General features: G+C 43.1%; 1 protein-coding gene across 2 annotated transcripts; it reads right to left on the reverse strand.

Annotated features, from left to right (window-relative positions):
- Window positions 1–2,892: 2,892 nt before the first annotated feature.
- On the reverse strand, window positions 2,893–26,473 carry ZNF518B (zinc finger protein 518B). 2 transcript variants are annotated; one of them, XM_085642415.1, is made up of 2 exons: window positions 26,336–26,473; window positions 2,893–8,299 (listed from the first exon to the last, which is right to left on the reverse strand). In XM_085642415.1, the coding sequence occupies exon 2, from the start codon at window positions 8,141–8,143 to the stop codon at window positions 3,944–3,946; it is 4,200 nt and encodes a 1,399-aa protein (XP_085498541.1). In that variant the 5' UTR covers window positions 8,144–8,299; window positions 26,336–26,473; the 3' UTR covers window positions 2,893–3,943. The 2 variants fall into 2 exon arrangements, with proteins under 2 accessions (XP_085498541.1, XP_085498542.1); XM_085642416.1 differs by having other exon boundaries at window positions 26,201–26,337.
- Between the last annotated feature and the right edge of the window lie 289 nt (window positions 26,474–26,762).

The following is a 26,762-nucleotide window of genomic DNA, read 5'->3' on the forward strand; positions in this document are numbered from 1 at the left end:
TGGAAGCTTGCCAGCCGTTGTGCCTGGAAGGGTATTGATGGAGTTGGAAACACCTTCCACAGCTACGAAAGGGGAGGAAGGCAGATGGGATGGCGAGGGGCCATAGAAAGGCCCACAAACCAGACTGGCTATAGCCCTGATGTCCTTAAGACGTTCTAGCGCTAAGTCCACCTTCTTTGAGAAGAAACCCGAGCCATCTAAGGGAATGTCCATAAGCAATGCTTAGACATCCCTGAAAAAGCCAATAGTCCTCAGCCAGGTGTGGTGCCGAAGGGGCCGAACAATTAAGAAAATTGCTCTGCCCAGCTAATCGGTCGTGTCCAGACCACAACAAATGGTGAACTTTGCCACATGTCTCCTCTCGGCAATAGCCTGAGAGAGTATGACTTTGGCCTCCTTGGAGACCACTGGCAGCAATTGCGCAATAAAGTCCCAGATCATGTTCACATACTGCAGTACTAGAGTGGTGGAAGAGAGCATTCTCTAGCTAAAGGAATCCAGCCTCTTTGATTCCATTTCTAATGGACTGTAATAGAACTCACCAGCATTAATTCTGGATGTGGAGGCCTGGACCACCAAGCTCTCCGGAGTGAGGTGCAGAGTGAAGAAACTGGGGTCCCATGAAGTGGGCCGGTGGGCAATTGTCCTGTGCATAGGGGCCAATGTGCAGGGCATGGACCAGGCCCCAAGGAGGACGTCAGTGAAGGCTTCATTAAAGGGGAGCACGGGTTTAGAGGGGGCAGTCCTCAGGTGATGCACCACTGTCCAGATGTTAGCCATGACTGCCACTGAGGGCAGCTGAAGGTCCAAGATCTCAGCCGACCTACGCAACCTCCATAGTAAGAGAGGCCTGCTTCTCTGTAACCACACTAGAAGGGGAAACCAAGCCATTGTCAGGTGAGGTATCTAACCCCTAGGCTACCGCCAGATTCTCATACCAGGTGTCCCCGGGATCATCCAATGGGTGGAGATATTCATCAGGGTCATCATATTCCTCCCATTCATCCCCGGTACCAGGTCTATCAAAGACAAAAGACCCTGGCTCCGACCTGGAAGGCATGACTCTGGATGGCGACGATCCTGATCCATATCAGAGACAAGGACGATGGGGGCGTTGATAGTGTCGGGCGTCGGCACGGAAGCATGGGGCCCAAAGGCCCTAAAGAGGGGTCGAGCCACCCACAAATTGGGGGCATGGCCTCATAGAACCCACATAGGTGGGCAGAGGTGGCACTGTAAAAAAATCAGGGAAGCGACCCTGGTTGGGGCTCAGTAGAGGCGCAGGGCTTGGAGTGCAGAAGCACATCCAAAGATTTGGAAGAAGAAGTCAAAGCCCTCTTCAACTTCTTGGATTTCTGTTTCTTGTGAGACTTACCCAATGATAACTGTCTTCGGACAACAACAGTCGGGTGCGACTCCTCAAGCGGACCCGGGAATTCTTTTTTTTGTATGTTGCAATTCTTTATTGAAAGAACCAGAGAAGCATTACAGAGAAATAATATAAAGTGGGGATTGGGGTAGGGAAGAGGCAGATGGGAGAGAGCAGTGCAGTACATAAACTACAATCATTGGTCTCATACTCTTTATACATCAACATTGGCATGGAGTTAGTCTGGAGTGCCAATGTTAGCAGTACCCAGTGCTGATCAACAGCAAGCTCTTGTGCTCCCTGTTTTGTGTGTGTGTGTGGGGCGGGGGGGGGGGGCGCTTGGCCCTTATTATTGCCCAGATTAGGGAATCCATGAGGCCGTAGAGCATTTGGTACAACAGATCATACAAGCAGATTGATTGGCGCAAGTATGATCAGAAGGATAGGTAGGATAGATAGAATGAGTATAAACAGTATACTAGGTAGGACGGGTGTGACGCACAATATGACGTGTCTGAGGGGTGGAGGGGGAAGCCAGATATTGTTGAGCTGGGCGCCTTTGTGATAGGTGCATGACTGCCACCGCTATGAGCTCTTTTCAACTTTGGCATCTAGTGGAGCATCAAGGGGGCGGGGGGTTTATGCTCAACTCAGTCCAGTGTCCCGAAAGAAGGGAGCCCATGTTTTTGAGGAATATCTTAATTGTTGCGTGGTCAACTGAAAACGAGGCAGCAAGGAGCTTTATTGAGCGTTCCCTCAGCGCCTTCAGGTACATGGCGCTGTAACCCTCGCAATCCTTAGAGTCATGGTCTTTCTCACGCCACCATAGACAGACCAAGTGGGAGGTCTGTCACTGACATCTATTGGTGACAGGCTCCAAGTGGTTTGAAACAAGCCGATTTCTTGAGAGGCAGCCATCTAATACCAGGAGAAAGTATTTTTTCTCAAAGGTAGTCGACAAAACATCCCAAAAAAGCCAGCCAAAAAGTGACTGATGGGTAGCACTTCAAGGATTTGCGTGATTGGGCGTGAAAAGGAAAGAACGAATTTCAGTGTTCTGAAGGGTGCGCCTATATAGGTACCACTTCCAGCACGGCAGGCGCAAAGCTGAACTACGCCACCTATCGGCACGTAGGGATACTGCTCAATAATTTCCAGATCCAGTCTGACATCTGCAGATAATTCTAAGGAAAGGAATCTGCAGCAAGAAGCCTCTAACAAAAACGCCTTTTAACAAGCAGCCCACATTACTTAAAGTGACCAGTCCTGCTTTTAAATAAATTTCCTTGTTTGGAAAACCTCAGAGAAAGCAGGCAGTGGGCCTTTGGACCACTGTCTGCTCTCCAAAGGCTGACTACACGATTCCCAAAGGAGAGGGTCTCCTCCCCCTTTGAGAATCAGTTACCCCTGCCTAGATATTTCAGAAATATATGCCTTTTGCTGAAAAGTATGCTGTGTTGGGTACTGAGCAAAACAATTTCTATTAGGTTAAGTACAAGAAAAAGAACAACAGTAATATCAAATGGGTGCTACAATTCTTTATTTTGGGATTTAACGAGTTATAAGGCAAAATAGACTTCATGTTTCTGTACTGCCTGCCTACTTTAAAAGGCCATAGTCATGAGTAGGATGGGCATACCTATACATCTCAACAGTTGGTTTTCTTCACAACTATTCACTTTTCTATTACTTAGTACGCTATTCATTTCACCACCTGCTATTTTTTTTTTTTTTAAACTGAAAATTGTTATAAGGAAGAAAGAGTCAATTTTAAAAGGATAAACCTTTGGTCAAGTGTAGTGTATCTCAATGCTTTAAGAGCATCTGTTGCAAATGAAGAAACGGTCACAATTGAGAAAACTATGTAAATGCACCAACTCCATACCATTTCACATAACAAATAAATAAATCCACAAAATTACTTTTGTTTTAAGTGTTGCGGTAAAAGGTGTCGCCTGCTTAATGCATCTTTAAATGGGGTAGTAGGAAATCTTGTAGTTTTAAAAGTATTAAAAATCCCTCATCTTCACCGGTTAGGAAAATATTATTCAAGTGGGTTTTTTTTATAACAGAGGCAGCATGCTCCGTAAATGAAACTAAATCAGATTTCTTGCAACCAGCAGTTCAGTTTTATATAGTTCTTACCCACTGACAAGTTACGATTGTTCCTAGCATCCCTTTTTCGTCAATAAATTTACATATGTAAAAGGCCAGTGTACTATGAAGCTGATCTCAACATTTCTAATAGGTAAATAATCTTTATAAAAATAGAATATAAAACAAATTTGTGGACTTCAATGACCTATAATAATCATATTAATACAAATAAACAAGAGTCAGCTAACAAATCATAGTATTTAAGAATTCAAAGTAATACTAAAATGTATTATACTTTCTTAAGCTTATTGGGGTGGCTGAGGCAATAGAATTGCTCAATCCAGTTGGACTCAAGTTCTAGATTACATACCCTTCATATGCCAGCCCCATCAAGTCCTTCAAAACTGAAGGGTATAACACTATATACAGCATTTTTACCCAAAATGAAACCATTCAGACAAAAACTGTAGTCATATTTCAGCTGTGTAATATTTCTGGAAGCAAACAACTGCTCCAGCTAGCTGTGGACTCCGTAGGCGGGGGTAGTCCTTGACTCATCCAGGTGTTCTGAGGCTGATATTCCCTTTCATGAATCTGGAATATAACAGCATTCTGTTGAGATTCATCTGCGATAACATCTACAGTCTGCTCACTAACTTTGTGAGTTGTGCTTTGTTTCATTTGGAGAATAGGCTGCTCTCTCACTGCAGTAGATACCACATTTGTACAGGTAAGCCGTTTAAGCTGCTGTTTGACACAAAGACATTGCATTGTTCTTTCCGAAAGAAACACTCTGAGCACACGCCCTTTATACTTTTTAATTGTATTCATTATATTAACTATTTCTAGGGAATCAACATCAGGGTGGTTCATTACAACTACAGGCTGGTTAAGTCGAGGACACTTAATCCTTTGGTTATTCAAAACTGGAATAAGCTGAAGATGCCTTTCTTGGACAATGGCATATTTCGACTCGTTTTGAATACTGTGTTCAGCTTGTACTTTGAGTTTTTTGTTTTGAAAACAGCCTTTCGAATCTTCTTTTTCTTTCAACCGTGATCTTTTCAATGCAGCTTTTTTTAAATGGTTGTCAAGAGATTCTTGATTTACTAACCTATTATTTCTTCTAATATTTAGTTTAAGCTGTTTTTTAGAGTTCGGATCTTGCTTAGAATTTCTGCAGCCAGACTTGGTTTTCTTGTTTTTAAAACAGTCTTTCAAATGCTTTTCTTTCTTTTTCTTTGTCAACCGTGGTCTTTTCATGACAGCTTTTTGCAAATGGCACTCGAGACCTTCTTCATTTATTAACATATTATTTCTTTTAATGTTTAGTTTAGGATGTTTTTTAGAGTGTAGTTCTTGCTTAGAATTTCTACAGCCAAGCTTGATTTTCTTGTTTTGAAAACAATCTTTCAAAGGTTCTTCTTTTTCTTCCTTTGTCAACCGTGGTCTCTTCAAAACAGCTTTTTGCAAATTACTCTTGAGTCCACATTCACTTAATAAATTATTTCTTCTAATGTTTAGTTTAGGCTGTTTTGTAGAGTTTGGTTCTTGCTTAGAATTTTCACCACCAAACTTAAGTTTCTTCTTCTGTATACAGTTGTTCAAATGCCCCTTTTTTACTTTCTTTGTTAGCGGTGATCCTTTCAAAATACCTCTTTGCAGTGAATCGTGACTGTCTGGATTTATAGGATTATTTCTTTTATTGTTTATTTTAGACTGTTTTTTACCACGGTTTTTTACTGGAGAGTTGTGAAAAAGAACAGGCCTGGGAAGAAAGGTTTCATTGCAATGTACTATATTCTTTGAGCGTTTTGAGCAGTTCCCATTTTTTGAAGCAGCCTTACTGGCACTAGAGTTAATAACAGTAAGTACAGTTCCTTTTGGAATAAATATAGGAGAAGCAGTATGAACATTTTCTGGAACAACAGTTTCAGCAATGTGTGATTTTCGTTTTTTTGGAAAACAAACTTTTTTCTTTAGGGTACGATTTGGAGAATTACGCTCCTCTCGGGGTGCATGTGTTTCAGAAATACCTGCCTCTCGTTTCGGGGTGCAGGATTTCTTCTCTTTTTTAGGTAAATGTATCATCGCTTGCATTCCCTTTGATTTCTGATGTATATCTGCAGGTTGTGAGATTTGTGTGCGTTTTAAGCAGCCTTTTTTAGCCATATCATTTACCGGCAAACAACCTGCTTCAAAGAGAATATTCGGACATGCAAGAGGATAGCTGTCATCTTCTGTGACGCACGACACATTAGAATATTTTTTCAACCACGATTTCTGGAAATGGGAATCAACAATATCTGGATTACAATTTAAATGTTCTGTTTTGAGTACACAGTCAGAATCATTTTGTTTGGCGTCGGACTTAGCCCAATCTTTTGACTTTTCGGTCAGCTCTAAAATCTTGCAATTTTTCTGCAAATTAAATGCATCACTTTGAAGTAGTTCAGTCTTACAGTTCTGCTTCAATGAAGGCATATCAGGAATTGCATCTGGTGATAAAAACATTCCTTTATTGCTTTCTAGTTTAGTTGACATAACAGCAGTGCTGCATATTGTTTCAGAAGCTGCTTCCATGTATATTTGGGAAAATTGAGTACATTTTTTAAGGTGATCTGTTACAGTCCTCAAATTTGTAGTTTCACAATTTTTATCTGGAGCGCCATTTTCTCTATTTGCATCAGCCGTATCCAAATCAATGTGGTTTGAACTCATAGTTAAAACAGGTACTTTTTCACCAAGCAATGTAAGGGGTATTTTACAGTCTTCCTTATCAAACATTGGAGAAATCTTGCTATGGGACAACGCAGCAGAGTCTGTGGTAAACGCAGAAACATCATCCCAATTAATGCCTTCAGGAATATTTTCAACACCGGAGCTTAGAGAAAAAACTGATAAAATGAAAGGCCCCTCTGTTACATTACTGACACAGTGTAGATCGTGTGGTCTGTAGGATTCAAAAATAGGGCTGTTTTCACGACCTTGAGCAAAAGCTGTATGTAGACTTGAGCCTTTATTGCAGTCTTGGAAAAGCAATGCTTTGCTACTAAAACAAGATTCGCTAACTTCAAGACATGCTTGTGTATCAACTTGATCACTGATTAATGGTAACTTCCTGCCTCCTATAAAGGAACAATTTGTATCGTAAGACATCTCTGTCAAATGACACTGGTCAGATGCTGCTTTGGAATCACAAACAGAGTTACACAAGGCTACATTTGGTGACTTTTCAGAGCAATCCATCTCCTTTTCAATTGGATTTCTTACAGAAAAACAAGGTGGTGTTTTCAGGTCCACATTTCCGTTACCGCCATTGGCCATCAGATCAGGCTCGCTAATAAATAATTTACTTTTTATTTGCAAATCCCTTTTTGCTAGCACCTTCCCATCACCAGCGGGATCATGCGTGGGTACTGGTACACTCAATTGCTCAACGGCATCATGTGAACTAAAATAACTACCAACTGATAAAAAGTCAGATTTAGATTTTGGATAATCAGGATCGATATTTGTTTTTTCTATAGATGCATAGGTAGCCACTAATGGTTTTGTCTGATCAGAAGAATATTTAGTTAGTAACTCTTTCTGATTTACATCTGAAATTATAGATTCTTCTGACCTGCCAACTGTACAATCAGAATGGTTTTCCCTACTGTGAAAGAGTTTCAGAACTAACTTTTGAATACCATCCACCATTTTAACCTCCATTATTTGGACAAAAGAATTCGGTAGAACTTCTAATTGTGGAGGTGCGATGACAGTTATCGGTAATCCAGGTTGCAGAATATTGCTTTCTGGAGAAAGTTCAACTTCAACACTACCATCGTGACAAACATGCATACCGATACTATCACAGCATGGTGGCACTTTGTCAAAATTAACATTTTGGACGGTTTCATCACTATCAATATAACATACACTCACTACAGTGCATAGTTCAAACGGTGCTTCATCAAAACTTGCATTTGACGATGAATTTGAAAGGTCTTTTTGGAAACTAGCATTATCCTCTATAAAGTGTTCAGCATTTAAAGGGACTGTCAGACACTTGCTACTTTGCTCTTCTTTTCCACATGCACCTGTAAGCTGTTTTTTATTTGCAATTCCATGCACTCTTCGAGTATGTTTCACAACATAGTCATTCCGGATGGCACCATAGTCACAATATTCACATTTATAGGGAAAAGTGCCTGTATGTTTTACTAGATGTCGCTGAAACTCCCCTTTTGTATAAGACACAAAACTACAATAGGAGCATATAAACTTAATTTCTTCATGTTGCAAAATGTGCTTTTTGTACTGTTCAGGGTCTTTTGATGTAAATCTGCATTTGTCACAGTAATGTTTGTCTTTCTTTTTATTTTTATGCAAGGTTTTGCTTAATTGAAGAAATTCATCCTTTTCCACTGCACCATTTATATAGTCTCCGGGTATAGCCATACGGCAGTCATCACAAAGAAATGCCTCTTTGTCTTCAGTACATATTAATCGTTTAGTATTTACCAATGTGTTCAGCATGGATTCAGGTATTCGGCAGTGACAACTTTTACAATCCAGTGGCCATTTACCATCTTCTCCATTTTCAATGTTTGTTGGATTTGTTGTAGAAATCAAAGAATTATCTCCTTTATCCAACTCTGGCAAAAATGTGCTAGTATTCTTCATTTGCATTTTTGGAGGTCTTCATTTGACTTTCCGTTTTGAAAGAGATTACAGAAAAATCCCAACAGTATTTCACCAATCTTCAAAGATATTCTTGCATAGCTCTTCATTATGGTTTGGACATATTTTAGTCTTCATAAATAATAGAGGATAGCCAAGGAAATCCTAGAAGCAAAGAAAATAATTTACACATAAATAAAATAAAACACAATAATGCAGAGGAGTAACTTAACTATGCAAAGAAGGGCATTATGAACACTTGAATTACCTACAACATTAACCAGAGATCTGTAACCCAATTCTTATTGTAAATCTGCAAGGCAAGATCATGGCAAATTATCAAATGACTGCTGTCGACCAAACCATTCTTTGGTTTCACTGATGTTAATGGAGGATTCTATGTATAACTAGTCCAACTCTTCTCTGACCCTGTGTAACAGAGAGTAACTGGATATATTTTCTGAAGTTTACAACTGGAGGTACTAAATGAACATAATTTGAAGAATGGCTTTCGAAAGCCAAATGGCTGATGCTAACAGTGGCTTACTGACCTGTACGTCTAGAATCCCTTGTGCAAAAAAATACAAATTTCCCCGTAAATTACATCTCCCACAGACACATGGCTGATTAGATTCACTGTGATAGGCCAGACTACCTAGAAATACGTCAAATATGGATCCGACAGAGCCATTAGGGTGAATAACTAGATTCTAAATCAAGTTGTTCACTGTTTGATGTATCAACAATAGGAAATAAATGTTTCCCACTGTTGCTATGTCATGAAGGAATTCAAGACTGCACAAAGAGGCTGGGATAGACTATCAGACCTCAAACGTAATCAATTAGAAATAATTCGCCATGGCATCATTATGATGGAATATTTAAGGGCAAATGAAGCCCCAAGAAGACTGATAGAAGTTAACAAACCAAGGATGTTTCCAGATGATGCTGTTTTCAGGATTGGTTGGTCCTCATAATTAAAATGGCAAAAAACCCATAGATGCGCTACTTGTCAAAATACAGATGTTAGAGAGTAACCTGAAGACAACTGTGGGTGTCCAAGAGGGCCAACATGGCGGTCGCTTGAGTTGCTAACTCCGCTGAGAACCAAACTAATCCGACGAAATCCGAGACACCAGCTGATGCTGAGCCCCAGAATTTGCTCTACCTGTTCCAGAAGAGCTCCAGTCATGCCCTGTAGCGCCTAGCCGCTGCCGGCTGCCTTGATTGCTGCGCAGCATTGGGCAGAGTGACCGGGCCAGCGGGACCCTTCCAGCAACGAGCGAACCTCAGAAGGCCAGAAAGGCGATACTATCTGGGTAGCGTGGAGTGACGTGGGCCTCCTCCAGCAGACCCTGACCGGACCAGGGAGCCCACCCCCGTATATAACTGGGGTCAAGCAGTGGCCTGTGGGACCTGGCGACGCCAGTCGCCTGACTGCTGCAGTGCTTCTCCCTTTCCCAGCCAGCCCACTTCGAAGACCCGTGGAGCCTCTCACTGCAGCTGAGCAGACTGGGCCGCCTCCGCAACACTGATCGGCACCCGTGGCAGTGATTCTTTCCTGGGCCTGGGCACAGACAGACCGACACCCCAGGCTCCCGCGCCAGACTCCGCTGCACAAACCGGTGCAGAGTCGGCACCTGGGCATGTGCAGTGCCCCGCAGGGCCCATCAGGCGACAACTGCCATTCCCCTCGCCTTTCTGACTGGCTTAGTTCCGTCCTCCTACCTTGTATGAGAATAGACCTGCACTCCTAATCAATCTATTTAAAAACTGAGATTTATGGTTATGGATCAAAACGGTATATGCTATGCCCTGCGTGCTACTGCGTTGTGGGGTATTGCCCTAACCCCTGTATCAAACTTATAAATGCGAGGACCCGGAGACATCCGAGCCTACGCAGTGCACAGCTGAGTCCTTATGGCTTCAAATGTTTATATATGGTTTTATGTAGTTCCCATAAAATAAAACATTAACACTATTTCTTTTGGAATACTGTATTTCTTATTATATAGTTGTATTGAAAACAGTGAGCCAAAATTAAATGACAAAACAGGAAATCAAATCACTATGTGCCAAGACTTGTTTGACAAAAACACATTTTGTACTTCAGACGTTATTTAACATCAAAAAAATTCAAAATGCGACCCAATGCATTTCAGGTTTAAAAAACCCTTCTTCAGGGGTAAAAGCATTGAAGGTACTGGCGATATGACGATTTGAAAAGCAACTTCAGGCAACCTTCATTAGGAGCTACAAAAACAAAATTAGAAACATTGTAAGTTCTCTGTGTGCTTTATAGAGGAACACACATGACCAATAGGATTTGCACACAACATGTTTGAACTAGAGGAACACGTTTGTGTGAAAAAGTGAAACAGAGATGAAACACCACTCAGTACGTGAACGTGAGGGATACACCATTATGTGTATGCTGCTATAACCCCAAAGTGCAAAACTTGAGGAAGCAGAACTTCACAAACAGAGCGCCCCACTCCGTATGCTCATAATGGGAGATAAACAAACGAGTGTGATCAAAAATATGTGCACCACTCTTACCAGGTCTTAACGAAAGACTGCATTTTCCTCTCTGTGCATAAAAAAAGCGTAAGGGATTAAACCACCGCGACTGTCAAGCGGCGTACATATAAAAGGAGAAAACGCCGAAGCGATTCTTACCGTCCTGTGATAAATAAAGCCGCATTTGTCTGTCAGTAGAAATGAGTAGTCTGTTAGAGCGTGAGCTAAAAAACGAGAAGCAAAAACTGTCTCCGTAATATGAAAACCGGTTTACAAATGGCGGGACGCTCACCCTGCTATCAGTGAAACAGACTGGTCCTCTCAATCAGAACGTGCGTGGTTGCGTAATGACGTGTCTGGCTTAAAGAAGCCCGGTCATTCAAAGTAAACTTTATTCATAGTCTACCATGTAATCAAGACTATTGATGTGACACAAAGTACTGACCAGCATGCGATTGTCATTTGCAATATGGTTTTTAAATATTTACATGATGAAAAAAATCGAAACTGAAAATACCAATGCTTACTGCGGCGTTTAAGGAACTAATCAATGTAAGTGAACTAATGTCCATGTTACGAGTACTAGTGCATGAAAATTAACGCGAGAAAACGTGAAGCCAATAAATTAATGTAGGATGAAGGCATGGGTGAAAGGAAAAAAAAACAGATATTGTGCGTGTGCAAATCCTTTAAATAATGCGAAGCATACTATGCGAAAATGTCTTACAAACAATGGGTATATACAATTACAAGAAACATAGCAGTTCATAATGGTCATTCAAACCTCGTGGAATGACCGTGCCTAAAAATTTAATCAAAAATGTTTCCCTACGTGCTAGAGAGACACTGTATTCAATTCCTGGAATGTGATCAATTTTTTCTAATACTGTGAACCTGATCTGAGGAATAGTGTGTGGTGTATTCACCCAATGTGCTGCTAAACTGGAGTTGCAATTTTTATTACGAATCATACTTTTGTGTTCTATATTACGTGTCTTGATTTTGCGCACGTATACCTGTCCACACAGACATTGGATTGCATAAATCACACCCTCTATGCTACAATCTGAGGTGTGTCTGAGCTGGATCTTTTGCCCTGTGTGAGGATGAGCGAAAGTATTTCCTGGAATTATGTGGTCACATTCACCGCAGTTCCAACATTTCCTCATACCTCTAACTTTGTGTGAGAGTAATGGGTCTAGGTTTTAATAATTCCCTCAGGTTTTTAGACCGATTGTGTGCAAACAAAGGTTTATCAACCTCTTGCTCTATGATTTCCCAACGTCTCTACAGGACAAGTTTGCTCGCTATCTACCAAGCAGGCAACTTCGCTCTTCTACAGCTGGTCTCTTGGTGATTCCGAAATTCAAGCGTACTAGGGTAGGCGGAAGATCTTTCGGCATAGTAGCATCTGGCTTGTGGAACAAGCTCCCCGTGAACCTACGACAGCGTAACTCCCTACTTGAATTTCGTAAGGGACTTAAGACCTGGTTATATCCCACAGCTTAATCTTGGTAGGCTCTTCTTCCCGACTCTCCCTCTGTCACCATTTGTTGCCGTCTTTTAGTCAAAAGCGCTAAGATGCCCGTAGGGCGATAGTCGCGCTATAAAAGTTCCACATCAATCAATCAATCTTTTAAGTTTTTGTGGATTGTACGGAGTGTTTTAGGACAAACACTTCCCGTTGGCTTTTGGGTTTAACAGATTTCTATAGTAAATCATCCCGGCTCTTCTGTGCAACTATTTCTCTGGCAGCGTTTGAAACCTGCGTGGGATATCCCCTTTCTCTGTATCTGTGAAGTTGTTCATCCATGAGTGATTCACTCTGTTCCTTTTGGGATGTAATTCTTTTTATTCTGATTAATTGTGACACTGGCAGATGTTTTTTTTAATGAGATAGGGTGGGCGCTTGCGTAATGTAAAGCATTATTTACATTCGTGGGTATTCTATACACAGAGGTCTCCAATCCCATCCTTGTTTTTTGAATTTCAATGTCTAGAAAGTGAATCTTCTGTGAATGAATGGTGAATGTGAACTGATTCCGTGGGTTACATTGATTTAATTGGTTGATGCATCCTTCCAGCTCATCCCGTGTTCCTCTGCAAATTACTAGGATGTCATCTATAGAACGCATGTACGTAATGAGATTTTCTTGCCATCTAGGATTGTGTAGTATGTACATTTCCTCAAAACGAGCCATTTAGGTATTGGCATAGGAAGCAGCTCTCGGAAAACCCATAGAGGTACCTGTGCGTTGTAAAAAATGTTTTTCTTTCCAGGAAAAGTAGCTGTGATAAAGTGAGAAATGGAGTAACCCCAAAAGGAATACTCCGGTCTCATCCTGCGTAGATGTATGTAATAGTCTCCATTCCACTGCATCTAAACCCTCATTGCGACGAATAGAAGTGTACAATGTGACCACGTCAATGGTGCAAAGTAGAGTCTCTTCCTGGAAATGATGCCTTATCGCTTCAAGTTTTTGTAGGCAGTCAGTTGTATCCTTAACATATAGGTCTGTACCAATGGTTGTAGATGATAATCCAAGTATTGTCCAATGGGTTCGTGGATGGACCCACATCCGGCAACTATTGGTCTAAATGGTGGGTTTACCGCGTCTTTATGAATCTTTGGGAGCATATATAAAATATGCGGTACTTTAGGTGAGGTGTTCTGTAAATATTTCCTGGTGTTCTCATTGATCAACCCATGTTCTCTGCTTTCAACAGAATTAGTTTCATGAATTCATTGGTGGGATCAGAGTCCAACTGTATGTAAGTTTCAGTGTTAAAAACATGCGAGTTCACGCTTTGTTCATAGAAGTCTGTATCCATGCCGACCAGCGCTCCCCCCTTATCTGCTGGTTGAAAGACTACTTATTTGTCCTGTTTCAATGAGTTCAAGATACGCTGCTCCTTCTTACTTACATTCATGAATTTGGGTTTCTTATAATTGATTTGTTCCAAATCTTTCTTGACCAATATTTCAAAGTTATCCAGGCTTTTGTGTTGAAAATGGGGCCGAAAAATCTCTGCTGGCTTAGTTTGCTCCTGATGTGATGTCGTGGCGAAAAAGAACCATCAGATTCTCGGTTTGCGCATGAATTTAAATAGAGCTATTTCAGTCTCTAAAGCATTGGATGAATATGTGGGGACATATGTCATACCTTTGTTAAGTACTTGTATTTCATCAGTGTCGAGGTTTCTTTTAGATATGTTCAACACTAGATTCTTCATTTCTTGAGTTTTCTCTGTGGTCTGCCAGACTCAGTGGCTTTCCTTGGTTTGTCCCCTGCGGGTTCACTTTCTTTTTGGACGTGATCTTGTCCGGAGGAAGGTTTGAGGATTGGCCTTGCACCAAAAAAGACTGCTTCTCAGCGGATGTGGATGCTGTACTTTCACTTGGTTTTTGCGTTGGATCCATTGTTGTTGGTACTGGGGGTCACTGTAAAGATAGATCTTGATCATTTACTATGCGTTCTTCAGAAGATGTATTGCCTGATCGTTTAAAAAATCTCTTCTGGGCATATGCCTCAGCCCACGAATATATCTCGTAGTTTGTAGTCAATAGTGTCTCTTCTGAATTTGCGTATCTTACGATCATGTACTTCTTTGGCGTGTGCATCCAGTCTCCCATTGATGTCATTTAGTACCTGTTAGAAGGTGGTTCTGACACTATGGGCTGCCCAGATTTTTCGCTTTTTGAGCACCTAATTGTTGAGCTTTTACTGTGTGGGAGCCTCATAAGTTGGGACTCACCCACAGTGAACTCTGGATGTAAGAGACTGCATGGGGATTTTACTGGTGTCCCCCTGGCTTGACCTGGGCACTGCACAGCAGATCAGATGGAATAAGGGACACTGGGCTGGTTACATGCAGACACATATGTACATGCGTGTGCACAAGTGTACCGGGCTGCGCAGGGGACATTCCTAGCGTGCGCAGTCCAGGAGCAGCTACAAAGTGAATGGTGTGGCAGGACTTATGCAGAATTGGGTGGTGACATGGAATAGGCTTTATACACTGGAAAGCAACATGCCAGGGAAAGTCAGTGTGTTTTACTGTGTTTTTCACTTCATTATTCCCTTATGGGGAGGTGGAACCCATGGGCTAGGGCAACTTCCATTAGGCCTACAGATTCCAGACACGCACTAAAGTCCATTGTAGCGGATGTGAAAATAAGTATTCTGCAAAGTCATATTTGTTCTGCTTTTGGGTCATACAAGGACTGTCATATTTCTCCTGAGCCAGCCATAACCAGACCCTGGCCGAGGGCTGACCTCAGCAGGATGGATTGATAACCTTTCTTCCACAAGCTAAGACCTCCTCTACAGGAAGAGATGATGGGTGGGGCTACAGGCTCATCCATCACTAGGTGCCAGGCACCAGGCTGCACCAAACAGGAAAGGCAGTGAGGGGGTAAGGAGTTGGTTTTCAGAGGCCATGTGGCCAGAGACACTGGACGCCTCCATTTTGAACAAACCCAGAGGCTGGACAAGAAGGAGGGAGCAGGGGCAGGGAAGTGATGTATCGCTGTTTGATAGGACCAACAGAGACTTCCTGCCAGCCTCCTACTCAACTTTTAAAAAGTGCTTGGACAGGAAGGGAAGCTCTCTCTGGGGTGTGGTCTGCTGAGGCTGAAAGTGCTGGAGCCTGGCGCAATGGGCAGTTGGAAGGAGAAACCCTCTGACTGCCCCCAGGACCCTATCAGCACCAGAAGAAGAGCCCAGGACCGGTGCGCAGAAGCAGTGGCCTCTGCGCAGGGAGAAGAGAGGCCCAGGAGGAGAGCCAGGCGAAAGGCTGGCACAGAGAGCCAGTGAAGACCGCTCCCTGCAGAATGCACCCTCTTGGAGACCCGGAGGGCGAAGGAGAGTGCTCCCAGTGGCTGGTTGGTGCCACCAGGAGCAAGAGGATGCGAACATGGAGAAGATCGGACCCCTGGGGGCTGAGATATGCCCCCCAGAAGGTATGCGACCTTTGATGGGACCGACGACAAAGCACATGGGGCTCCGCCGTCGGTCTTGAAACTGCCCCCGGGTTGGGTCAGGTCCCGGGGGCTGCCCCCCCAAAGGAAGGAAAGTCGGGGTGCGCCGTCGCGCACCCAGTGAAGGTACCCCTGCGGGGTGCCAGGAGCCCACCCTGGCTCCCGCCGAAAAATTAAGACCGGGAGCGCCGTCGGGATCCCCTTGAAGGTGGCTGTAGGCGGGGCGCCAGAAGCCCACCCTGGCCCCCGCCGATGCGGAAGGAGGGGAAGCGCCGTCGCGCCCCCCCCCGAAGATGTTCCCCCATTCCCCGAGTGTGGAGGAGGTGGGGGGGAACTACCGTTACACTCCCCCCGAAGAACCGCTCCAGAGTGGACGCTGCGTGTCTGCCAGCAGGAGCGGGCAGACGATCAGAATCGTGCCGGCTCCCGCGGCAGCACGCAAGGGTGCTGGGCGGAAGGGGAGCCGGCGGGGGCAGCTGGGGGTGGGCTCCCCAGGCTGCCCTCCATCGAGAAGGCATGCAGAGGTCCCGGGTGAAACCGGGACCCCCAGAAGGAAGAGTCTGCGCCAGGTGCCCTGGGGGGCCGGGCCCCCGAAAACGGGCCAGAGCAGCAGGGGGTAAGCTCTCCATGCTGCTTCACTCACCTGGGGGTCCGGGTGGGACCGGGCCCCCCAACGAGAGCAGGAAACGGCACGAAGCGCCAGAACGAAGATCGCTGCTCTCCCCGGCACAGCGAGAGAGACGCTGCTACATGAAGCGCCCCACAATGCCTTGCAAGGCATGGGGAAAAGAGCGTTTTGGTGCCTTGTGGCCCCCAGAGGAAGGGGGTCACCCTCACTTGTGAAAAGGTGCTGGGAGGAGCTGCTGGGAATGCGTAGTCTCCCCTCCCCCCCCCCCCCTCACCCCAGCACGAAGAGAAAAGTCACCCTAAAGGAATAAACCCTCAAGGGATCAGCCAGCATTTTAACTCCTCTTTGGCTGGAGCTTTCGTTCTACAGCTGGAGGGTTGAGAAGTGAATAATGGAGTGAAGGGCTGAGTAGGGGATGTCTAGAGAAGGGCATCCCCTGGAGGTGAAGAGATGCAATTGCACCAGAAATGCTTTTACTAATGTTATTTCTTTTAGTGGAACTGAAGGTCACATGTGTAATGTGAAGTACTTGTGTGAGGTGATGTCATAAGCAAAGTGGGGTTATGTTGCCAAACATTCCTCCTAGGGTGTCTGGCTGTATATGCGTAATCCTATGATTTTATCTGTGATGCCTTTAGGGGCTGCAATTGCAATGCATTCTAGTGATCCACAAATGTGATGAGTACTGTCATTCTAAAGTGTTGCTTAAACATGTATTCTTGCTGCTGCGCTTAGGTGAAGAACCCAGACTGCTACCCTTAAGATATAGAGGTGCATACTTTATGGTCAGTAGGACATGTTCATTCAGGGTTATATGTCACCAAGGCAGGGTTACCTATTTTAAATGCTTGTGGAGATAATGGCGGGGGGAAAGGCGCCACTGGAATGGTGCTAGTGCGCCGTGCCCTCGTCCCAGGCTATGTTCACCCAACTGCGTTGGGTGCAAGATGATGTGCATCCATGGGAGTGGTGGTACTAGACCCCACCCCCTCCGCCGGGAGGGGTGGAGATGTATTGCAACGTCACATTGTAAATTGGTGCATAGTATTGAGTAGTGTGTGTGTTTAATAAATGTACTCTTACTTTTATAAATCAAAGTACAGACTGGACAATCAATTATTGAGTGTTATTTTTGCGTACCTGCAAATGGCGATTACTAGCCCACACAACCTCCCTTGAGTAAGCCTCAGACTGCTCTGCAATGCTACCCTCAGAGTCAGGCGCTACAATTGGGTGTTTGGTTCCCAGTGAAGGACAAATTTAGTCATGTTATTTGTGCAGGCCTCACAGATGCTGCCTCGTTTTCCAACAGTACCTTTGTCCAGTCATCCTGCTCCATGCGTTCTGATATTTCATCTCTAAGTTAGGAAATGTTGTGCGCGAGTTTGAGTATGGTGGACAATTCTTCAATAATAAGCAGGATAAGATCCAATGAACATTTGTTCAATATAGCATACCAATGAGCCATGGATGTTATATTGAACTTGAAAAGCATGGGCTTCAAAGCGATTCTCAGCCCCCTCAGTAACCGTTTAACTTTGTGATATTCAATTAATGTAGTGGCTTGGAGACGTGGATTAATTTCCTTGCGCACTGTATATTCACTGTGTTGTAGATCCTGCTGAGGTACTGAAAGTCAGTGCCTCTTTACTGAATGAATAAATAGACTCTGCGTCCTCTGTCGTATATACTTTGGTCTCAGCTTGATTCATGGTTAAATCAGCAATGTCTTTAAACGGCATGTTCAGTCGGGGGTGCTGGTCCATGATCTGGGCTTTGAAGTCTAACTACCTTGTATGAGAATAGACATGCACTCCTAATCAATCTATGTAAAAACTGAAATTTATGGTTATGGATCAAAAAGGTATATTCTATGTCCTACTGCCTTGTGGGGTATAGCCATAACCCCTAGGTTCTATTCTGTTGAAAGCATAGAACACTGGTTTGATCACTGAGATCAATGAGAATACCAGGAAATATTTACAGAACACCTCACCTAAAGTACTGCATATATATATGCTCCCAAAGATTCATAAAGACGCGGTAAACCCACAATTTAGACCAATAGTTGCCGGATGTGGCTCCATCCACGAACCCATTGGACAATACTTGGATTATCATCTACAACCATTGGTACAGACCTATATGTTAAGGATACAACTGACTGCCTACAAAAACTTGAAGCGATAAGGCATCATTTCCAGGAAGAGACTCTACTTTGCACCATTGACGTGGTCGCATTGTACACTTCTATTTGCCGCAATGAGAGTTTAGATGCAGTGGAATGGAGACTATTACAGACATCTACGCAGGATGAGACAGGAGTATTCCTTTTGGAGTTACTCCATTTCTCACTTTATCACAGCTACTTTTCCTGGAAAGAACATTTTTTTTTACAACGCACAGGCACCTCTATGGGTTTTCCCGGGAGCATCTTCCTACGCCAATACCTACATGGCTCATTTTGAGGAAACGTACATACTACACAATCCTAGATGGCAAGAAAACCTCATTACGTACGTGCGTTATATAGATGACAACCTAGTAATTTGGAGAGGAACACGGGATGCGCTGGAAGGATGCATCAACGAATTAAATCAATGTAACCCACGGATTCAGTTCACATTCGCCATTCATTCACAGAAGATTCACTTTTTAGACTTTGAAATTCAAAAAACAAGGATGGGATTGGAGACCTCTGTGTATAGAAAACCCACGGATGTAAATAATGCTTTACATTACGCAAGCGTCCACCCTATCTCATTAAAAAAAACATCTGCCAGTGTCACAATTAATCAGAATAAAAAGAATTACATCCCAAAAGGAACAGACTGAATCACTCGTGGATGAACAACTTCACAGATACAGAGAAAGGGGATATCCCCCACAGGTTTTTAACGCTGCCATAGAAACAGTTGCACAGAAGAGTCGGGATGATTTACTACAGAAATCTGTTAAATCCAAAAGCCAACGGGAAGTGTTTGTCCTAAAACACTCCGTACAATCCACAAAAATTTGAAAAATCATTGACAAACGTGGGAAATCATCGAGCAAGAGGTTGATTTTGCAACCTGGTTTACTAATAAACCTTTGTTTGCACACAATCTGTCTAAAAACCGGAGGGAATTATTAAAACCTAGGCCCATTACTCTTACACACAGTTACAGAGGTATGTTGGAACTGCGGTCAATGTGACAACATAATTCCAGGAAATACTTTCTCTCATCCTCACACAGGGCAAAAGATCCAGCTCAGACACACCTCAGATTGTAACACAGAGGGTGTGATTTATGCAATCCGATGTCCATGTGGACAGGTATACGCGGGCAGAACATCACGCAAAATCAAGACACGTATTATAGAACACAAAAGTATGATTCGTAATAAAAATTGCAACTCCAGTTTAGCAGCACATTGGGTGAATACACCACACACTATTCCTCAGATCAGATTCATAGTATTAGAAACAATTGATCACATTCCAGGAATTGAATAAGTCTCTCTAGCACACAGGGAAACATTTTGGGCTAAATATTTAGGCACGGTCATTCCACGAGGTTTGAATGACCATTAGGAACTGCTATGTTTCTTGTAATTGTATATACCCATTGTTTTAAAACATTTTCGCATAGTATGCTTCAAATTATGTAAAGGATTTGCACACGCACAATATCTGTTTTTTTCCTTTCACTCAAGCCTTCATCATAAATTCATTGCTTGGCTTCGCGTTCTCTCGCGTTAATTTTCATGCACTAGTACTCGTAACATGGACATTAGTTCACTTACATTGATTCGTTCCTTAAATGCCACAGTAAGCATTGGTTTTTTCAGATTCTATTTTTTTCATTTTGTAATTATTTAAAAAACTTATTGCAAATGACTATCGCATGATGGTCAGTACTTTGAGTCACATCAATAGTCTTGATTACATGGTAGACTATGAATAAAGTTTACTTTGAATGACCGGGCTTCTTTAAGCCAGACACGTCATTACGCAACCACGCACGTTCTGATTGAGAGGACCAGTCTGTTTCACCGAGGATTGACGAGAATAGCAGGGTGAGAGTCCCGCCATTTGTAAACCGGTTTTCATATTACGGAGACAGTTTTTGCTTCTCGTTTTTTAGCTCACTCTCTAACAGACTACTCATTTTTGCTTACAGACAAATGCAGCTTCATTGTCACAGAACGGTAAGAATCGCTTCGGCGTTTTCTCCTTTTATATGTACGCCGCTTGACAGTCGCGGTGGTTTAATGACGTACGCTTTTTTTATGCACAGAGAGGAAATTGCAGTCTTTCGTTAAGACGTGGTAAGAGTGGTGCACATATTTTTGATCACACTCATTTGTTTATCTTCCATTATGAGCATACGGAGTGGGGCACTCTGTTTGTGAAGTTCTGCTTCCTCAGTTTTGCACTTTGGGTTTATAGCAGCATACACACAATGGTGTATCCCTCACGTTCACTTACTTTCTCATCACAAGTGGTGTTTCATCTCGGTTTGGCTTTTTCACACAAACGTGCTCCTCTAGTTCAAACATGTTATGTGCAAATCCTACTGTTCATTTGTATTCCTCTATAAAGCACATACAGAACTTACAATGTTTCTGATTTTGTAGGTCCTAATGAAGGTTGCTTGAAGTTGCTTTTCAAATAGTCATATCGCCAGTATCTTCAATGCTTGTACCCCTGAAGAAGGGTTTTTTCAAACCAGAAATGCATTGGGTCACACTTTGAATGTTTTTGATGTTAAATAACGTCTGAAGTACAAAATTTGTTTTTGTCAAACAAGTCTTGGCACATAGTGATTTGATTTCATGTTTTGTCATTTAATTTTGGCTCACTGTTTTCAATACAACTATATAATAAGAAATACAGGATTCCAAAAGAATTGGTGTAAATGTTTTATTTTACGTGAACTACATGAAACCATATATAAACATTTGAAACCATAAGGACTCAGCTGTGCACTGCGTAGGCTCTGATGTCTCCGGGTCCTCGCATTTATTAGTTCCGTCCTACGCCACAACCAGGAACCCCCCTCTTGGGGGACAGTGGCTGCATCATCGGACTCTCCTGTGAGGGGCCCTGCAAGTCTCAGGTACAAGGTGTGCGCATGGGACTGTAGGCTTACCCTAGACTGACCTGTGTTCCTCCCTAAGTGGCTGGGACCCCACCCTGACTCTGCCACCTACGACCCCTTAGAGCGACGGAGCATGTGCCACTTTGCTATGTGCCCGAGTCCCAGGGGGTTGACTTAGTGCCTGGAGACAAGGGCACCCCACCCTGTGCAGAAAAGGGGCTGATCCAGCGACGAGAGGCCTTGACAAGTGACACCGCGGACCACCAAATGCTTGCGGTGGGTGGATGATCGCACTGACTGCCATACTACCCTGCCGTGTATGACTGGGTGCTCTGTGCTCCACCCCCTGGCGCCGGCATCTCCTTCTCGGCCCCTCCCCGACCCCAAGCCCACATGTGTCACTCTGCCTCGGTTGGGGGGCCTGACCTGGGCGCCCGGGGTGACGGACCCCCTCCTGCCCCTGTGGTCAGGATGGCAGTCCTCCCACCCCCCCACATCAATGAATATCAGGAATAGATTGTTCCTTAAGTTTTTCATACCAAGTATTATCTTGCAGTTGCCTATTAATTTCACCTAGTCAGTCTTGCTCATGAAAACAATGTTCCCCCCGTGTCATCCTCTCGTGTGACTACGCTTTCGCCATCTCTCATGATGTGAATTCCCTCATTTCTCATGAAAGACCCACCTTCGGATAGCCTATACACATGGATCCATTGCATGAATATAATGGATACCCACTTGTCTTATAACCTGCCTGGATATTCCTGTCCAATGTTTTTTTTTTTATCTATTCTCCTCTTTTTCATTTGATCTTTATTGGTCACCACTATTTTGGATTTTTCTGTCAGCCACAAGTACTCCTGTTTTCATTCTAGTGATTGGATAGTTATTGTATATGACAAATTAACATATGATTACTCAATCAAGAGAACAGTCAACCTTGTTTCACATAGTGACTTTGGCGTGCATGAATTGTTTTTCTTATAGAGACGTCAGTTTCAAATTTGGCCACCGGTAAGACACGTCTGTATGACTAATTTTAAGAGCAATAATATTGTCAGAAAATACTCCCATTCCATAAGTTTATTAATTTTTTTGCTGGCCTGCTCATGTAATGTATTCCACAGGTCTTTATTTATTTGCTTTGGTACGATTCTCCAACGCACTCCTAGGAAATGTTGGTTAATTGAAAGAATAGTTGCAGCCTTTGACTTTATGCTGGCCAGCGTTGGCCATGCTAGTCATACTACCAATGTCTCAGTTCTGGCTCAATTGATCTGGTTCACAGACATTTACATCCAAAATGGTCGCCATTCACATATTTTGGCTTCTGACGATTCACTAAAGTAAAAACAACCGTCCACACAAAAGCATTGTCTCTCACAAGTACTTGTGTATTATCACTGATGGGACCAGACTATTTTCTAACCAATGGTTTTCCCACGGGTCAACACCAAGTGTTGGTTTTAGATTTATACGTTCAGATTCACATGAATTGGTATCCTTTAGGAGTAAACTTTTCTAAAATGGAATCCACTTTCTTTCCAAAGGACAAGAATAATCCATTTGTTATCACTAGCACGTTTTGTACGTACTTTATCCTGACTCTTACTCAATAAATGTATGGTAGGACCACGGGTGCACTGGCACTCGTGTAATTGGAAAGAGATGCTATTATTCGTTTGATCTACAATCCATCCTTAATCCATAGGAAGTTCCTCACACATCCTAAAGTGGTGTATCCCCTACCTCCAAGCTAGAAGCCTCTTTTTCTATCACAAAAGTAACCTACTTGTGTTCCTTGAGAGTCTTTTTAGCCGAATGCCACTGATCTTTCCTGGCCTGCCTTCAAGTGCTCCAAAACCATGCAAACCAGCATCAGTAACAATGATAGACCTATCACGCGGATTAGAAGTCTTCAACTCCATCACATGTACAAAGCTCTTTTTAATATAATTAAATGCCTGGTGACACGCCCAGAAGAGATACGAAAGATGTTGTGATGATGTTAGGACTACAGAGGCACACTTTTTTCTGATGAAGGAAAAAGTCCCTTCTACAGGGATTATTACAGCATGAATAGGTGGGAAGTCTAGGGAAAGGGTGAATGAGATGGATTTGGGAAAGAGTGCAATGTGACCAGAACGGTTATGCTCAGAGACACAACAATAGAATCAAGACGATGGAAGTGTAATGAGGGAGACATGCATGGAGAGAGACTGGAAGCCTCAAATCGAAGTGAGTGGTGCAAGCGAGATCTAGCAGTGTTGTGCATGAGGATGAAATGTGCAAGAAGTGACGACATGCAGTGGTGTTGAAAAAGGATCCCCAACATGGCTTTGCAAGTTTTCATTGTGATGAGGATAAGAGGGAAGACTAGTTCATGAAGAATATAACAGTGTTATCCTATAAGGAAACCTAGAAAGCATGATGACTTTATCACTGATACTGGTCGTTCAGCATTTGTTTCATTTGGCCAGCTAACAGTCCCACATGTATTCCGTTAAGAATGCGTCAGTGTGCTGTGCATTATTTGTTTGTTGTTTTTATTCTCATACGTTACTCTATGAAAAGGGTATTATGTACTTATATAGCCATATTATTATTGTACAATTAGATCTCGTTTGAATACTCATGTTTGTAATATTAGAAAGAGGGATGTGTTATATTCTAAATACTTTAATTTCTTCATTACCATAATTTACTTTAAGACCTCAGAGCTATTTGGAGATTCGGAGAGGAACATTCTTGAGTCAGCTGGATGAAGATACCAGGCTATGCTGCATGTTTCATCTTGAAAATAATTGTATGTTTACTTTTCCTGGCCTGTGGTTGACCTTCTTAACACTACAACTGAAGAATGCTGCTTGATCCCACCCCACAGCTTTTGGCCCCAAAGCAAAAGAGTTCAGTGGGGCTCAGCAACAATGCATATAATCACCAGCTTCAGCTGGTTGATTTGTCCCGCTGAATCAGCAGTTGAGGAGCTCCAAATGTAGACCAAGTTATAAATGGGAAAACATTGAATGCTGCGCCCTTCTAGGCTCCTCTACCATGGATGACTTGAAAGAGCACCTAGGTTCTGCTCAACCACAAACAGGGACTTCTGATCGGCACTTTATTTCTAGACATGTTTCGCCTCAAAGGTTTGAAAATTAATGTCTCAGGTTCCACTTATCTGGTTTTAACTTTTTGGGTGTATTTTTGCTTATTAAATGCAGTACTGATTCAACTTTACATGCATTTGTCTGGGAATTTGCCTATTGATTGTGCCACTATCAGGAGTTGAGCACAGATTCTCTTAGAAGTGTTGTAGCATAAACATATTAGATTTAGTATGTTGGTAGGCATAACCCCCTCCCTTCCCCCCCTGAATACTGCATTATAAACATTACTGGCACATCATCAAACAAACAACAATCCAATGAGCATGTCATTTTCATTCCCTGTTCACAAACATTTTGTTTGCATTTCAGCTGCTAGAATACTGAGGGTGGCTGTTCAGTTCTGCTTGGTAAAAAAATAGACAATATTACAGGGGCTCTAGAAACTAATCTCATTTTTCTTACTATCAAACAAGTCATATTAAAAACTATCTGAATGATTGCAGGATTGAGTTATGCAGCAAGGCTGAATAACTTGTGTGGCAAGGAAAGACAGACCTATGTGCAAAGTAAAGGTATCTTATGCACTGCATGCAGCATTAAGTGGTATTATCTTGCTATTGTAACACACATAGGTACAGAAGGGGAAGCTCAGCTTTAGAAACAGACGTACACAAACTACAGATTCCATTCAAAATGTTAGTTGTCAAAAATGAATGGTTTGATCTTCCTGGAAGCACATGTATGCCATTCTTCCTACATCCCAGAGTTCAATATTGTAGGTACCATAACATATTTTGGATTCTATAAACTTCAAGTAGTTTAAGAAAACGAATAACAAATCTTCATGGAGTGACCAATCCCTCAACAGTGTTGGCAATCACAACTTCCCAACTTAAAGTATCAAAGAACTGGAAGAGTGGTTAGGAAACAGAGGATGTTACTAGGTTAGCAATATAAGAAGTAGTAGGTTGAATGCTAATTAGCAGGTTTTCAAAGGAGGAAAATATATTTGGCAAGATGTAAGAGGTTGGAAAGCGGGAGAGAGGGAGTTTCGGCACAAACAAGTAGTTTACCAAACAAAAATGGGGTAAACAGAATCATGAAAAACATTTGTTTAAAATCCCCAAATTCATAAAAACAAGCTAAAATGGGCCAATATGCTGAACAAGGACACTGCAGGTCGCGATTGAGTTACATAAATTTATAAATGCAGACTCTGTGACTTCGTCTATCAATAGTCACATAATTTCTTCGTAAAGATGTGCCATCTTTGTGAACATATAACTGTGGATACTTTCCCACATATATGCGTTTATAGTGTCTGGTGCATTAAAGTGACAATGAATCACAACATTTGACGATCAAATATTTGACATAACGTGCAGGTTAAACAGCATATTCATTTTTACAGCAGCCGATGTACGAGAAATTATCGTCTCCGAAACCACCCGGCTGCCGCCATGCTGTCATCGCCATCACAAGAGTCAGCTATAGAGGGCGCCAACGGGTAATGCGAGCGTCAACGCATACGCCGGTCGAGTCTAGAATTAGGAAAACCGATATACAATCCAGGCAAAAACAGTTACCGCTCCAGCACATCCCCAAGGAGACAAGTAGAAAACAGACCGAACGTATTGGACACACACAACGGAAAAAGAAATAAGATTGCCAAGCCCCCCCAAAAAATCTGCGGGTTGGAAAATCTCAGCACTGAAAGAAGAGGGGTGCGCCTCCCATTGTTCCTACCGCTCTCTGCCTATACAATAGTCCATTGAGCCATCGCGCAGCTTCCCTGTGGGGGCAGCAGGAGGCTACTGCCGTGGAGGATGCTTCGATGCACAGACACTGCGGGAAGGGCATCCATCCCTCGCACTCACTCACCCGTTGAGCCCGCACGAGTCGACCCCACCAAACCGCTGATCGTCGCTTTGAAAAATAAGCGAACGCGCAGGCTGTGACGTCACACCAGAGGCGGGTAGGGATTCCACCCTGCAGAGACCAGCGGTAGAACTCTACTGAAGCCTCCGCGGTGAGTCGAGCGCCGCCCGTGGCCGGAAGCTGTAAAGCTGATCCCATCCGCTGGAGCGAGGAACGGAATCCTGTCTAATCAGGAGTCGACCATCACTGCTGCGACGCTTGGCACCCACCATCGGGAAAGATGGCGAACGGGCATCAACGAGCAGGGACGCGCAGTCACTGTAAGCCCAACGTGTCAGACCGCCGTAAAAACACGGGATCTATGGTTAACTCGGCATGATACGAGGGAACGGTCCCGAAGAGGCAGCGGCGAGATCTAAAGGAAACTACG

The sequence above is a fragment of the Triturus cristatus genome, chromosome 2_2, assembly GCF_964204655.1.
Source record: "Triturus cristatus chromosome 2_2, aTriCri1.1, whole genome shotgun sequence".
NCBI lineage: Eukaryota > Metazoa > Chordata > Amphibia > Caudata > Salamandridae > Triturus > Triturus cristatus.

What these genes read in the sequence shown, in the direction of transcription:
- ZNF518B (XM_085642415.1), bottom strand. Translation starts at nt 8,143, where the DNA reads ATGCAAATGAAGAATACTAGCACATTTTTGCCAGAGTTGGATAAAGGA.